This window comes from Oratosquilla oratoria, chromosome 1, assembly GCF_046742065.1.
Source record: "Oratosquilla oratoria isolate Oo_2021 chromosome 1, ASM4674206v1, whole genome shotgun sequence".
In the NCBI taxonomy this organism is placed as follows: domain Eukaryota; kingdom Metazoa; phylum Arthropoda; class Malacostraca; order Stomatopoda; family Squillidae; genus Oratosquilla; species Oratosquilla oratoria.
This window is the reverse complement of record NC_134777.1, coordinates 135,946,059-135,963,291: the sequence shown is the minus strand read 5'-3', so window position 1 is coordinate 135,963,291 and position 17,233 is coordinate 135,946,059. Positions and strand designations below refer to the sequence as shown.

Genomic DNA, 17,233 nt, shown 5'->3' with positions numbered 1-17,233 from the left:
TTTCCCCTTTCTTGCGTTCCTTGTCTTCTTTATTACGGGCTTCCCGTTCCTTTTCCATATGTTCCTTTTTTCTCCTCTCTTCACATTTTCTCACTTATGTAGCCCTTTTAAAAAACTGTTTTTCCTTGAGTTTGCGGTTTTTTATATAATCATAGTATTTCTGATCGATGTAATACTTTTGGTATTCCTCGTGACAACTTTTGCCACCACTCATAGTAAAATTCTTGTATCCTGCAAAATAATGTTTCATAATTTTTTTTCGATTCTTCCTCTTTAATTTCTCTGTCGAAATCTATTATGAGATCGTACTCTTCATCAGAGTACACGTAATTTTTGTTATTTCGTAACATATTGTTGAGCCCCAATATTTTCCTATAGAATCTCTTAATTGTAGCTGTTACTAAGTTTTTTTGTTTTGTTTTTTAGTGAGGCGTAAAGTTGGGAAAACTCATTCTTGTGCTCCCTGGTCAATTCTTTACGAAGAGCATAGTTTTTCTGCACACTTTCTTTTGGGTACTTCTTCGTCTTCGTAACCCAGGCCCAAAAGTGGTTAAACCTCCTCTTTCTCTGTACTCTACTCTTTGAACCACGTTCATCCATTGCAGCAACGCTTGATATGGTATATGGTAGCTATAAAAATATCCTAACACAATGGGACGTTTATGCCCATTTTAGTATGTGTGAAATGTTTTCACGACCGCGCGACATGACGTCACACGGGAATATGTTAGATAACTAAAAATCATAGCAGACTGACAAAAATCATGCTTAATCTTTTATTCTTCATAATAAATTAGATTTTTATTTATTCATTAAAATAACCCAATGTCATGAGTGAATTATGCCCATTTTAGTGTACATACATACATATACCAAGGCTTTTTCCCCCTTTCAAGGGAGGTAGCCAAAAAGGGAAAGGCATAAAATCACTCCCACCCATTTCATCCCTAAATACATTCCACACCCCTCCCACCCTCCCTCTCATCTGAGCACCTCCTGGATGACGGGTCATCCCTGCAACTTGCCCACCGCCCTGGGTCAGAAGCATTGTCGCAAGACAAAGCACATCCACAGCAAGGCCGCTTCATTTAATCGGCGACCCCCCCTCTCCGTCCCCCCTTGCATATAAGGAGAGGACGGGGAGAAATCCCTTCGGGCTTCGTCAAAATTTGCTCACACATACTACCTCACCCCCACCCCCCCGCCCATTCCTCCTCATGCAATCACAACATCATCCATATACAACCATTCTCCACTCACCTCTGTCTTCCGTCCTCTCCGATCCTTCCTCAACAGACATTCCCCTCTTCCCCAAAGCCCCCTTCACCCCATCCATCCACCTCATCCTAGGACGTCCCCTCATGTTCACTCCCTCCACATCTGCCTTCCATACCTCTTTTACTAGTCTTTCTTCACTCATTCTTTCCATGTGTCCAAACCATCTTAATATTCTTTCATCACCCCTATCTCCCAGCTCCTTTTCCACCCCTGTTCTCCTCCTCACCTCATTTCTCACTCTATCTAGCCTAGTAACCCCCACCATACTTCTCAGACACCTCATCTCAAACACATTCAAACTCCTTCTCTCTTCTTCTCTTATGTTCCACGTTTCTGCCCCATACAGTGCTGTTGGCACAATCACTCCTTCATACAGTCTCCTCTTCGCATCCATTCCTAAATGTCTATTCCTCATTACACTCTTTAATCCACCAAGGCATTTACTCGCTTCTCTCAATCTATATTCTACCTCCACCTTCACTCCACCTTTTCCTGCTACATTTGCACCCAAGTATCTAAAACTATCCACTTCCTCCAGTCGCTCTCCCTTAATGTTCACTTCCAGTCTACTGCCACTTTCACCCCTTGTACATCTCATCACCTTACTTTTACCCACATTTATCTTTAGCTTTCTTCTATCACATACTCTCCCAAACTCTGCCACCAACTTCCTCAATCCCTCCTCCGATCCTGCCACAAGCGCAGTGTCGTCCGCAAACAACAGCTGGCTCACCTCCCACTTTTCTCCATTTTCTTTAACCATCTCCAATCCCTGACCCACTACCCTTGCATTCACCTCTCGCACCACCCCATCCATGTATAAGTTGAACAGCCAGGGTGACATAACGCATCCTTGACGAAGTCCCACCTTTACCTCGAACCACTCACTCTCTACATTTCCAATCCTGACACAAGCTCCACTACTCTCATAAAAACTCTTGACAGCTCCCAAAAGCTTTCCTCCTATCCCATAAATCTGCATAACATCCCACAGTGCCTTTCTGTCTACCCTATCATAAGCCTTTTCCAAATCCATAAAAGCCCAAAAAACATCCTTACCCTTTCCTACAGCTTTCTCACATATCTGTCTTACCACAAAGATCTGATCTACACAACCTCTACCTGTCCTAAATCCACATTGTTCCTCACCAATTACTCCTTCTGTTCCTCTCCTAATCCTCTCAATCAAGATCCTCCCATAAGCCTTCCCAACTACACTTAACAAGCTAATCCCTCTGAAACTACTACATTCATACTTGTCCCCTTTTCCCTTGTAAAGAGGAACTATACAGGCACTCCTCCAGTCCTCCGGTACTCTACCCTCTCTCCAGCAAACATTAAATAACCTCACCAGCCAGTCCACCATCACTTGACCTCCCCTTTTCAGACATTCTGCATGGCATCCATCCAGTCCAGGTGCCTTACCTGCTTTCATCATCTTAACAACTGCCTTCACCTCATCCTTCCTTGTTTCTCCTCCATTCTCCTCACTCATCACTCTCATTTTCTTCGCATTTCCCACTGCAGCTATCTTTCCTTCCCTATCCTCCTTCACATTTAACAACTCCCTAAAATATTCTGCCCATCTTCCCCTTACTGCCTTCTCTTCCATTATCATCTCTCCATCTGCACCTTTTACCTTTCCTTCCCTACTTGATTCGCCTCCTCTTCCTCTCTTAATTTCTTTCCAAAACATCTTTTTATTACTTTCAAAAATTTCTGTCATACTCTTACCCCATTTCACATCTGCTCTCCTTTTTGCAACCTTTACCTTTTGCTTTACTTCTCTTTTCTTTTCTTTGTACCTCTCATATGACTCCCTCGTCCTCTTTTGTAACCAATCTGTGAATGCTCGCTTCTTCTCTTCTACAACCTTCTTTGTTTCCTCATCCCACCATTCACTACCCTTTCTTCTATTTCCCCCTGTCCTTCTTGTTCCACACACCATCCTTGCACACTTTATGACTCCCTCCTTGAACCATCCCCATTCCTCCTCCACACCCATCTCCACTCTATCCATTACTCCCTCCCACTTCTCCTTCAGCTTTTTCCGTACTCCTTCTCCTTTTCCTTTTCATTCAAGGAGTTCACTCTAAGAACCTCCCTACCTTTTGTCCCTTTCCTCTTTCTCCATCTATCCTCCACTCTCAACTTACCTTCCACCAAAAAATGATCTGATATTCCCCCACCCTCTCCTCTTAGCACATGTACATCCTTAACTCTTCCTATCATAATCCTATTTACCACTACATAATCCATTAGCGCTCTATCTACCACCCTTCCATCCACCACCCTCTCCCATGTGTACTTATGCTTGACTTTCTTCCGAAACACTGTATTTGCTATCATCAACTCTCTTTCCAAACACATTTCCACCATCAACTCTCCACTACGATTCTTTCCTGGAACTCCACACTTCCCAACCACTCCATCGATTGGACTATTTCCCACCCTAGCATTAAGGTCTCCCAGTACTATTACATTGACATTTCTTCCTAAACCCTCTATGCACTCATTTAAATCTATCCAAAAGGCCTCCCTTTCTTCTACGCTCTTCTCACTGCCAGGCCCATATGCACTTACAAAGACCCACATCTCCTTTCCCAGTTTCACCTTCATCCACATTATCCTTGAGGAAACCTCCTTCCACTCCACTACCTGTTTACCTATCTCCTCACTTACTAGAATAGCCACCCCTTCCCTCCCTCGCCCTCTCTTCACTCCTGATAACCTCCCACTTACACTCACCCTTCCCTTTCAACTTAGTTTCACTCAAAGCCAACACATCCATCTTTCTTCTCTGACAAAAACCATGCTTAATCTTTTATTCTTCATAATAAATTAGATTTTTATTTATTCATAAAATAACCCAATGTCATGAGTGAATTATGCCCATTTTAGTGTAATTATGTGAAATGTTTTCAGGACCGTGCGACGTGACGTCACGCGGGAATATGCTAGTGAACAACTAAAACTTATGTTATACTGGCAAAACTAACGCTTAATATTTTTCCTCACAATAAATTAGGTTTCTATAACATTTTCCCATTAAAATAGCCAAATTTCATGGGTGAATTAGTGTAACCATGTGAAATGTTTTCACGACTGCGCGACATGTCACACGGGAATATGTTAGACAACTAAAAATTATGATAGACTGACAAAAATCATGCTTAATCTTTCACTTCTTCATAAATTAGGTTTTTATAATATTTTTCATTAAAATAACCCAATGTCATGGGTGAATTATGCCCATTTTAGTATAATTATGTGAAATGTTTTCAGGACCGTGCGACGTGACGTCACGCGGGAATATGCTAGAGAAAAAATAAACATGTGTTATACTGGCAAAAATAACGTTTTTTTTTCCGACTGTATGGGCTTCTCTAACCCTTTTAAAAAACTGTTTTTCCTTGAGTTTGCGGTTTTTTATATAATCATTGTATTACCGATCGATGTAATACTTTTGGTATTCCTCGAGACGGCTTTTACCACCACTCATAGTAAAATTCTTGTATCCTGCAAAATAATGTTTCATAAACTTTTCCGATTCTTCCTCTTTAATTTCTCCGTCGAAATATATTATGAGATCGTACTCTTCATCAGAGTACATGTAATTTTTGCTATTTCGTAACATATTACGAAGGAGTCTTCAAAATCTCCCGAAGGAGTCTCCAGTCTCCAAAAGGAGTCGTCAAATTCTCCCGTCGTCTCTCTCTCTCTTTCTCGTTATGTCAATCATAAAGGCAATACATTTTTTAATCGTTTATGTTATGTCACATAGGACCCGCGGGAATTCAACTTTGAAGTATTACGAAGGAATCTCAGTCTCCAAAAGGAGTCGTCAAAGTCTCCCGACGTTGTCGTCAAATTCTCTCGCTCTTTTTCGTTAGGTCAATCATAAAGGCAATAAAAAAAATTGAATCGTTTGTCATGTCACAATAAACATTTATAGACGTTTGATTATCTCCATGTAACCTATGATTAAACTTGTATAAACGTTTGAATAGTTTTAATTATTTGTGTATTTATTTATTTATCTACTTATTTTCGTGAAGTTTTGTTAGCTCAGAAAGCAACGCGACATGACGTCACACGTTAAGCTTTGAATAAATGGAAATTCCACGGGATTTACGAAGGAGTCTTCAGTCTCCAAAAGGAGTCGTCAAAGTCTACTGACGTTGTCGTCAAATTTTCCCCTCGTCTCTCTCTCTCTTTCTCCTTCTCGTTAGGTCAATCATAAAGGCAATAAAAAAAATTGAATCTTTTGTCATGTCACATAGGACCCGCGGAAATATTACGAAGGATCTTCAAAATCTCCCGAAGGAGTCTTCAGTCTCCAAAAGAAGTCGTCAAAGTCTCCCGACGTTGTCGTCAAATTCTCCCGTCGTCTCTCTCTAGCAGGCCCGTGGAAATTCCGCGGGATTTACGAAGGAGTATTCAAAATCTCCCGAAGGAGTCTTCAGTCTCCAAAAGGTGTCGTCAAAGTCTCCCGACGTTGTCGTCAAATTCTCCCGTCGTCTCTCTCTTTCTCGTTAGGTTAATCATAAAGGCAATAAAAATTACTCATAAATATTGTTGAACCCCAATATTTTCCTATGGAATCTTTTAATTGTGGCTGTTGCAGAGTTTTTTTGAGTGAGGCGTAAAGTTGGGGAAACTTATTCTTGTGTTTCCTGCCCTTCGCTCGCGGCCAATCAATCGTCTCCGTTGCCGTGACGTCAGTGTTCTCGTCCAATCAGTCGTCTCCATTACCGTGACGTCACCACTCTCGACCAATCAGTTGTCTCCGTTGCCGTGACGTCACCACTCTCTCAGCCAATCAGAATCCTTACACAATGGGACATTTTTGCCGGATTTCGGAAGGTGGTCATAAAAACGCCAGGAAATTTTCAAAACTGGAAACCTTTATTTTTATATATATATTCCCCCCCTATTGAACAATACTCCCTGATTTCTTTTCTTTATTCCTGCATCTTACTCTCTCTTCCAACACTGTAACATTGAAAGACCCACATGTCCTACAGCCAAACTTCTCTATCTATTCTTCTTGTACTTTTTTTTCTTTACACTTATGTTGACTTACTAGATTAGTTACCTGCATCAATTGTCACAAAACCTTCAAAGTGGGAGCCTTAGAAAATGAGGCTCAATACATTTATAAGTTTTCTAAATTGTATGAGTTCTCACATGAATTATCAAGCCTGCTGACTGAGAAAATGATTCATCACATAAGCTACAATTGTAAGGTTTCTCAACAGTGTGACTTTTAATATGAGCATTCAGACGTGATAAGTGAGCAAATGAAGTCTCACACATGCTACATCTATATGGCTTCTCAACAGTGTGAACCCTAATATGATTATTCAGAGTACTTGAATGAGCAAAAGAAGCATCACAAAGTCTACAATGATATGGTTTCTCACCTGTATGAGTTCTCATGTGAACTTTCAATTGGGATGGCCTACCAAATGAAGCCTTACATAGACTGCAGTTGTGAGGCTTATCACCAGCATGAATCCTTAAATGATCATTTAGATTGGATGATTTTGTAAATGAAGCTTCACAAAGTCTGCATTTATAAGGTTTCTCACCTGTGTGGGTCCTCATGTGATAATTAAGAGTGGAGGACTCCGCAAATGAAGACTCACAAACTCGACACTTGTATGGTTTTTCACCTGTGTGAATCCTCATATGCTTATTCAAAGATGACGACTGAATAAAGGAAGCCTCGCAAATTCTACAATTATGAGGTTTCTCACCCGTGTGTGTCATTATATGAACTTTTCTATCTGAAGAACGAGAAAACGAAGCACCACACATATTGCACTTGTATGGCCTTTCACCTTTATGAACATGAACGTGAGCATTCCAATCAGATGATGAAAAGGAATCCTCACAAAATCTACACCAATGAAGCTTCTCTTCAGCATTTTCCCCATTGCCAGATTCCCTTGAATGAACACTATCATCACTTTCTGTAAAATATTCATGGCTTTTCATTTCTGGTTTTTCATCAATTTTCTTTTCAGTATTTTCAATCAAGTTTTCTTCTTCCTTGTAATATAAATCTGACATTTTTGTGTCTTGCTGCACCTTTGAAAATAAAAAGTAAGTTTTTACTCAACCAGGTAAATATCTTACACCCTAATAACACTAAAAAGCTGCAAATTTTCTCAATCAAATCAAAGAAATATATTTAGGAAATAACCTTTATGTTATACAATTATGGGCTTACAAATATTACAATTTTTTCTTTATATATCAACTAATTTGTTACCCTAGATCTCTCTTGCCAAAGACCCACAGCTCCCAGGTAACTAGCAACAGCCACTGGATTGGCTCACAAGTCACTCAAGGGAGTATACTGTCTGGGTATGTCAAGGGAGGAGCACTGTAAGATGAAGTGTTTAGTATCTTTTATGTGATGGCTGCTCCTATCGAAACCATCAAACCAGATGTGAATGTTGCAGGGATGTTGCAAATGAAGCACAAATATATCAAGCCAGGCCCAGAGTGAACCTCCAGTGGAATTTCTGTGAGAACCTGAGCATTATTTCCTTCACCCAAGAGTAGTTGTAGGCATATTAGCCCACTAGAACTTACCATTATAGAGGTTACTCTGGTTGATTAACACATGATGTTGGTGAGGTTGAAGCACACCTTGGGCTTCATCTCTCTTAGTATATGTTCCTGCTGAGGTGTATAAACTTGAGAAAGAGATTTTCTATGTCAAGTGGACCACTACCCACCATGACACACTTATTTTGAGCAACTTCAGTGTGGTTACTGGAACTGATAGAGCTGGCTATGAAGCATATATTCACCCCCATGGATCTAGAACCAGGAGCACTAATAGTTCTCTCCTTCTGAATTTTGCTAAATCCACAAAGCTGAGGATTGCAGGTTCCTGGTTCCAGAGATGAAAACCACAGCAATGGACTTGGTATAACAATACATATATGGCAAATGAGATCAATCAGTCCTACCAAACTGCAGGATTTACCAGTGTTGAATTCTTTGGGACTGATCATGGACTTGAAATCACAACACTCAGATTATGTATAAAGTCTAAGAGAATCCCAAGATGTAATCCACCTGGAGAAACTCAAGAGTATGCAGTAGCGATCTTTACTTGGTTCAAAGTGCTTGGCCCCCTTGAGGATCCTGAAGAACTGTGAGACATCTTCAAACATGAAACTGTAAGCTGCCAAGGAGTGCACTGGAGAGCATCCAAGGATGAAAAGTGGTGAGGCATCTTGTGAGACATTGTATAGAGATTGGCCATGTTTCTAGAATGGCTGGAGATCTGGACTGATACAGTATTCAGAAATGGCAGACTAGAATTACATTGTATAGAGATTGGCCATGTTTCTAGAATGGCTGGAGATCTGGACTGATACAGTATTCAGAAATGGCAGACTAGAATTTTCATGAAGATGGATTAAAAGTATGTCAGCCCTCAAGAAACTCAGCTCCAAATGTGTGACCCAGGGGAACAGTTTGAATAATTGATGGGCAGCTAGTGACTGGTAAGGAGGGGTGTAGTCCCTTTATTGAGTACTTTGAACAGTTGTTCATAGATGACTCTCTGAGTGGCTTGCCTCCCCTTGCTGGTGTTCAGGTGGTAGTTGTTGATCCACCACCACCAAATGAAACTCTGCCCTCTTTGACAGAGGTCAAAAAGGCTGTAAGTTGAAGGGTGGAAATATGGCTAGTGCCTGCAACATCAATGTAAAGTTGCTGAAAACCAGAGGTAAAGCCTTAATCCATAAGTTGTATGCAGTGTTGTCTGCTGTTAAGCAGTCCAGTGCTAGCTGGACAAAGGGTATGATCATTCATCCCTGTCTGGAAGAGAAAAGGGGACTGGCAGTAATGGAACAATTACCACAGTATTGTTCTGTATACCAGGTGAGGTGCTCACCCATCTATTGCTGGCACATGTTCACTGCCATCTGTGAAAGTTTCAGAGGCCTGAACTGTCTAAGTTCTGCCCAGTAAGTCAATAGCTAATCGGACCCAAGCACTTTTTGTTCTTCTGGACCACTGATGTGTTTCAACAGGGGTTTCTTGAAACCTTTGTTGATCTCCAAAAAGGCATTTGACTCAGTACATTGCAGGATGTTTTGGGATCTTCTACAAATCTGTGAAATTCCTGTAAAGATTATTGAGTAGTCTGGGTTGTGCTCTGGGACAGTGGTTCCCAAACTGGGGTCCCTGAGAAGGTCCTAGGGGGTCCGCGACGCAATGGAAAAAAATTAATTCCAGAAAAAACTATATAATTATAAAAAATATACAACACTGATTCTCTGTCATTATAGTGTCGGTGATATCAATATTTTGTTGTGCAATCAGCCAGCACTTCTCTATTACTTTTTTATATCTGTCATAATGTTTCATTTGTTTCTTTTTAATTACTATTTATATTCATTCAAGCTTTATTCTATGCTTACAGAAAGTGTGAACTGAAGATGGAAAAGTTTTTCAAACGAAAATCGACAAAATTTTGAAAATATTTTAAGTGCTTATTTTTATACTTTCTTTGTGTAGGAATATGCAAATAGTAAATTTACTGCATTATAATCATGTAATGGGTATCTTGGTATGGTAATAATAACTTTTGATTGGCTGGGGGTCCTCGGATGGGACTTAAATATCTGGGGGGTTCTTGGCATGGTAAAGTTTGGGAACCTATGCTCTGGGATAGACTGCTTTAAAGTATGGAGGAGGTATATCTGGCCTTTCCTGTTAATTCAGAAATGATGCAAGGGTGCATCCTCAGTGAGTGCTATGATTATGGGTAAGCTTCTGAAGGCTGGTATCTGGTGGTTGTGGAGGAAGAGAAGAGAGTATTTGTGTATGGTATAAATATTTGTTACTGGCCATATCACCAGAGTAATTACATGTATTTTATTTCTAGAAGTTTGACACACAACTTCACATTGTTCAACAGCTTGTTATATTAAATATTAAAAATCCCTGACTTGATGGAAATATATACAGTAATCTAAGTAACATACATGTATTGGTAGGCTGAAGTAGGGTTCAAAGAATGTAGTCACCTCTTAACTTCTGAACAATCCATGTCTAATTGAAAAGTCTATGGCAAACACCACTACAATACAATGCCTAAATTCATTCTGCACATACAAAGTTACATGTAATATGTTCACAAAAAGCCTAAGTCATAATTCAGACTAACCAGGAAGTTCTTTGGTCTTCTGTTCAATTTCAGACAGGCTTTTTAAGGTAGCCTTTCTTTCTTCTGCTGTGAACTGCACTGCATTAGACTTTACAATCAATGGATGACTGGTTGCCCCATGGGCTTTCTCTGCCTCATCAGCAAATTTGACAGCAGATCGTTCAAGAGCAGTGATGTCAAGGAGGACAAGGACTTCCTCATGGCACAACGGGGTTCCATGGCGGGGCATGACAAGAAGTTGGAAGCTGGGGTTCGTCGACGAGAGAGAATTGCTGCACGTGGTGGACGCAAATGGTCCCTCCTTGACCTTCTCATCTGGTGACGAATGAGCCTCACCACCCAAGCAAGTGAGAATGTGGGGAACCAAGACGGTCATGTCCCCTGATCTAGTCAGCACGCTGGATTGGACAGGGGTCAGCAGCCGTCAGGCTCTTCGAATCATAGCCACAACGGCAAGTAGCTTGGGCCATGATCCCCAGGAACTCGTCCTCAACCCGGAGTCCAACCGAAAGGCAAGAGCCAAGTACCGGGTGTCGCTGGCAGGAGAAATCAAGGAGGCATTCAGTCCGCAGACGGTAAAATCATCTCTCAGGACGATGGATCTCAGGCCAGCCGACTCACCATTATTGTCACCAGTAAAGGTGTGGAGAAACTATTGGGTGTTCCAAAGCTGAGTGCTGGGACAGGCGAGGCTGCTGCCACAGCTGTCTTTGAGTGTCTGGAAGACTGGGGAATCAGTGATCGCATCATAGGGATGTGCTTCAACACCATCAGTGCAAACACTGACAATGTCAATGGAGCCTGCACCTTACTGCAGGAAAAGATGGAGTGGCTCCTATTCTCGTTTGCCTGCTGTCACCACATGCACAAACTTCTAGTTGAAAAGGCTTTTGCCTCATGCTTGGGACCCTCCTCTGGCCCTGAGATCAACCTCTTTTCGCAATTCAAGGAGTACTGGCAGTTCATCGATTGTTCGGGAATCCAGCCTCTTTCCGACCTCCCCAAGACCTTGGCTGCCGAGAGGGAAGCCATCATCGAATCCCTGAATGCCATCATGATCCAGAAGCAGCCCCAAGATGACTACAGGGAACTGGCAGAGCTCACCATCACCTTCCTTGGAGGTGCTCTTCCTAAGATGACGATCCAGCGCCCTGGTGCTCTCCACCGAGTGCGGTGTATGGCACGCATAATCTACTCCCTGAAGATGTTGCTGTTCAGAGAGCAGATCACCAGCTTGGTCATGCCAGGGGAGATCGCAGGCCTCAAGCACTTCTCCTTCTTCATCTCTGAGGTCTACGTCATCTGCTGGTTCGAGTCCACGCTCCTCACCTACGCCCTGGCCAATGATCTCCAACTCGGAAAAGACCTCCTGGAATACCATGATTCTCCTCTTGGAAAGGCATGCTTCAAGGTACTAAACCATTTCTAGTATCTGAGTGAACACCTGATCAGCCTGTCCCTCTTCGACCCACGGCTCTCTCCCTCTACCAAGCAAGCCATTGCCCAAGCCATCCTGCACCAAGAAGGAGCAGAGAAAGCCCCCAAATGAATCAACATTCCAAAAGAGAGTGTAACAACAGCAACACTGTCTTCGTTTGCCTCTAAGAGGTCTCGATGCCTCCTGGATATTCTCGGTATCTTGCCAGACTTCCTTTCCACAAATCCGTGGAAGTGGGAAGAGGAGAAGATGTTCAATGATGCCTGCCACCTCATACAAGGAATGCGTGTGGCCAACGACACAATGGAGCAAGGGGTGGTGCTGATGCAAGCATTCAATCTTCGCCTGACAAAAGACGAGGAACAGTACCAGTTCCTCCTCCAGCTCATTGAAGACCACCACCACCGCCAGCCCAGCACCTCCTTGGACCTCCCCCGGCCAGCATGGCGACAATGAGTGGGGTGGTCTCCCATGATACCCCCCCCCCCCCACTGAGGGGCTAATACTGCATGTGCACAATTTGGATCTTTAATTGGCCACCAAGTTGTTTGACAAATCCACCTTTAAGAGATCACATGCACTTTTTGCTGCTTGTAACATATCATCTTTAAGGAACCTACCCATAAAGTTTCTCATTAAATGTTCAAGGTTATTGGCAAGTAATAGTATCACAACTGCCCATTTGGTGCTGGGAAAGAAATGGTTCAATTTCTCTGCTAAGGGAATTGAAAAATGAAATTTTTGCAATAATAAATGGGTACTTTGTGACATCTCTCACAACTGTGTATGAATTATTACCAGGATAAAGCCCTTTTTTCAACAGCTGTTACATAGGTTACAATGTTCCACATAGTAACTGCACTACTAGAAATGGGGCCATTCTTTAACCGTCTGTGCCTACAAAACTTTAGAGGGAAATCTGCACTATCTGTTACAGTTATGTAATCCTCCCTACGAGTAGGGAATTTTTTGAACAAGTGGTACAAACTTGACAAAACATCATTAGCCTTCCAACCTGTAGCATTAATGCCCATCTATGAGCCTCCATGTACACCACAACTTCCAATGTTTATTAATTCTTCATCCTGATGTTCTTTCAACTGTTTTGACACTTTATCAAAGAAAGACCAGTTTGCATTTAAGCTTTCCACTGAAACCTCCAGGAGGCCATGATGATTTAGGCCCCTTGTTTCAGAAGTGAAATGTTCAAGAATATCATCTTCTAATGCATGTCTAATAAGTTTGGAGGCATAGTACCTGGACTTTACTCAATCATGGTTCCATAGTCTTATGAAGATGTCCATCTATTTATTCTTAGTTTTCATATTCAGTGATTCATCATAGAGGAGTACGCAATCACCATCTGACTTGGCAGTCTCTTTTATGAGATCAGAGAACTATGGCACAATGCCAAATTGGCACATGTAGTAGCAATTAGTCTCACCCCTTGAAATGTTTCTGCAACAGGGTCTCTAGGGAAGATTTCATTGGAAATTTTTTATATTCCTTTGCAGGAGTGAAAGGAATAGAGGTTTTCCACACATCTCAGTGTCCATAAAATTTCTCCTTTCAAGGTCTGATTTCCTCCAACAAGAGGTCTTAAGGTTGGAATTGCATATTTGATGGATGTCTGGCTGCACCAACAGTAGTAGGGCTGGTGAAAAAAATATATGGTTTTTCACTTGGCTTCCATTGCTGGAAAGATAAAAATAACAGTTTTCAAATAGAGACATGCAAAATTTAGCATGCATGTGGTTTGTAAAACAAAATGATAACGGTCCTGGAGCCGCAGCGTCTACGTCATGGGACCACCCCTCAACCCCAAGAGTTGGGGGCCAAACGGCAGCAACCAGCCCTGGCCACTGGCTCTACGCAGGTGGCACCGATCCCCAAGAGGAGCTACGACTGCCTTGGGGAGTACCACAATCCTTTTTCTCAACATGCAATGTTACGTTTTTTCTGCACCGAGGGGTGATTTTCCGGCGATCACCCCTCTTCTACTTTTAGCCGGAGATGTAGAGAGCAATCCTGGGCCTACCACAAAATACACATGCCCAACATGCTCTAAACCCATTACCTCAAGCAGACAAAGGGCTCAGTTCAGTGCAATATGTGCAAAAACTGGGCCCACCTCACTTGTACACTTGCTGACACAAACTAATACACAAACACTTGGACATGTTCTACCTGCCCTCCAGTAACCCCACTCTCACCTCCCCAACCACAGCCAGCACCCTTACCCACTCCCAATTTCCCTTTGCCCTTATCCCCAATCAGTACTCCCCTTCCTTTGTCCCCAATCTCTCCTTTTCCCCCCTCTAACCCAGATCCTATACCTTCCCCATTAACACCCCAACCTTAACCCCAAACGGCAACATACAACACATACAGAACACACAACAACATATTACAACACAACATTGACGGCATTAACACGAAAAAACATGAACTCGAACACTTTCTTAAACAACACAACATACACATTGCAATTATACAAGAAACAAAACTAAGACACTCACACAAAACACCATCATTTCATAATTACACCACAATCAGACACGACCGGACCGACGGCAATGGCGGTGGACTCATCACCCTGATCCACCACTCCATCTGTTTTGTGGACACAAGTGCCACAACCAAAATTCTCCTCCCTACCACAGATAACACTACAGAAATCCAATCCATTCAAATCCGCACAGGCAACAAATCAACACTGACAATAGTTAACATGTACATTCCCCCCCCAATCATCCCCCACAGTTCCAAACACCTTCAGGCCTCAATTTAGCCAACTAGCCTCAATCCCCAACCTGATCATAGGTGGTGACTTCAACGCCAAGTCGTCTGCCTGGTATGTTGACAACCCTGACACAGACAGAGGGCTTGATATACAGACTCAGTTTGACTCATTGACTATCATGAACAACACACATAATCATACACATATCCCACACCAAGCCCTCTATACTCCCTCCTCTCCTGATATCACCTTCTGCTCCCCCTGCCTAACCCCAACAACATCATGGAGAGTGGTCAGAACCCTTGGTTCTGACCACCTTCCAATCATCATCACCACCAAAACAAGATGCACCCCAGTTGGCCACAGACACACATACACCAATTACAAGAGAGCTAACTGGGAAGCTTTTACTGAAGAGACAGAACAACATTTTGAAACACAGAAAATCACACAACCCCAACTTCACACCAGAAATCCAAGGCCTCATCAGATGAGACACATTTAAACACAATACCCCCACACCTATCCCTCAAAACATAGCAGACCAAATACAAACACTAAACACTGTGATTGCCAATAAAATACACGAACAAAAAACACAAAATTGGCAAAATTTATCAATACAATTGATCACAAAACAAACACCAGCAAATTGTACAAAACACTCAACAGCATTACACTATCCAACAGTAACACAACACACTTTCACGCAGCAATAATCACAACAACAATCTACCCTTGAACAGACAACAAGTAAACACACTCCTAAATCATTTTGCACAGACAAGCCATCTCACTTCTCACCCTGACGACTGACGCACTATTCGACGTCAGAAAGACTTTCCCACAGACTCAGACTATACACCCTTCATAGTCAGACAAAACACATAATACATAATCTCAAGCACTCATCTGCCTGTGGCCCTGATAACATAAGTAACATCCACCTAAAACACATTGGACCACAAGTTATACACGCACTCACAAACATTGCAAACTACAGCTATTCACACAACACTATACCCGACATCTGGAAGCATGGTAAAATAATCACCATTCCAAAACCGAACAAACACCCAACAATCCCAACATTGCACCGCCCAATCACACTTCTCTGCAACCCCTCTAAAGTCATTGAATGCCTAATACTTCAACTTGTCACACCACATATTCCCCTTGCTGACTCACAACACGGTTTTAGACCACTACACTCCACAAACACTCTTCTGATAAACCTCACACAAAGAATTTTAGATGGCATCAATTCAGATAGGCCCCACCACAGAACACTTCTTATAACATTAGACATTAGTAAAGCTTTTGATGCTATCCCCCGCCACAACCTAACAAATAAAATATATAACACAGACATGCACAATAACACCAAAAGATGGCTGGCTAATTATCTGGCAGGTAGGAATGCTTACGTGTCATATAATGGCCAATCATCGCACATCAGAAACATTAAGAATGGAGTACCACAGGGCTCTGTTCTATCCCCCACGCTCTTTAATCTATACATGCATGACTTACCCACACCAGACACCTCAGAAATACAAATCTCTTCCTACACAGATGACATAACAATCACATGCACACATTGTAACACAGACAAAGCTGCAGAAAAAATCCAGCCATACCTTGATACACTCAACACATGGTTCATCACAAACACTCAAAATAGCTCCAACCAAATCTACAGCAACACTTCTCACCAACTGGACAAAAGAACACAAATACATACCTCATCTCTACATCAACAACACTCTAATACCACACACAAACACACTGAAAATTCTTGGTGTAACATACGATACATCCATGTCTTTCAAACAACACATCACAAACATAAAAAACAAATGCACACCTAGACTTAACGCACTTAAGTCAATCACTGGAACAACATTTGGACAAAACAAAAAAATTAATACAACAATATACAAACAATGCATACGCTCAGTGATGAATTATGCGAGTCCTGCATGGGCTCCTAATCTCAGTGAGACACACCACAACACCCTTCAAATCATACAAAACAAAGCCCTAAAAACAATTACAGGCTGCACAAATACAACACCTACAGACCATTTACACCATGAAACAAAAGTCCTCAAAGTCAAGGACCACCTCGACATGAGAGGCACACAAACACTTGCCGCAGCCACCACAAACACATCACACTCGCTACACTACATAGCAGAACACACACACACACCAAGAAACATTAAAACAACACCCAAAGACCTGTATCACACACAGATACTCTCTTCTCTTCCTCCACAACCACCAAATACCAGCCTCTGGAAACATATTCATAATCATATCACTCACCGCTCCATTAACACACTGAAAGACAACACACTGCTGCATGCCAGACCCCCTGATATCCACCCTTCTGAATCCTCTCTCCTACGAAAGGACAGAGTCCACCTGGCCAGACTGCGGTGCGTCCACCACCCAGCACTTCTAAGCTACCAGAAGAGGCTGGATGACCGCATTGTGAACAGCTGCCCATGATGTAACTTCACCCCATACCATACGACACATAATGGAAGACTGCATTATACACAAT

At 42.2% G+C, this 17,233-nt stretch overlaps 1 protein-coding gene across 4 annotated transcripts in view; it reads right to left on the bottom strand.

The window, feature by feature from the left end:
• Positions 1-6,173: 6,173 nt before the first annotated feature.
• LOC143027389 (uncharacterized) overlaps positions 6,174-17,233 on the bottom strand; it is a 28,223-nt gene continuing 17,163 nt past the window's right edge. For all 4 annotated transcript variants that reach the window (XM_076188684.1, XM_076188674.1, XM_076188689.1 and 1 more), the window contains exon 2: positions 6,174-7,374. In XM_076188684.1, the coding sequence (XP_076044799.1) occupies positions 6,448-7,356 (909 nt within the window). In that variant the 5' untranslated portion in view covers positions 7,357-7,374 and the 3' untranslated portion in view covers positions 6,174-6,447. The remainder of the gene's footprint in view (positions 7,375-17,233) is intronic.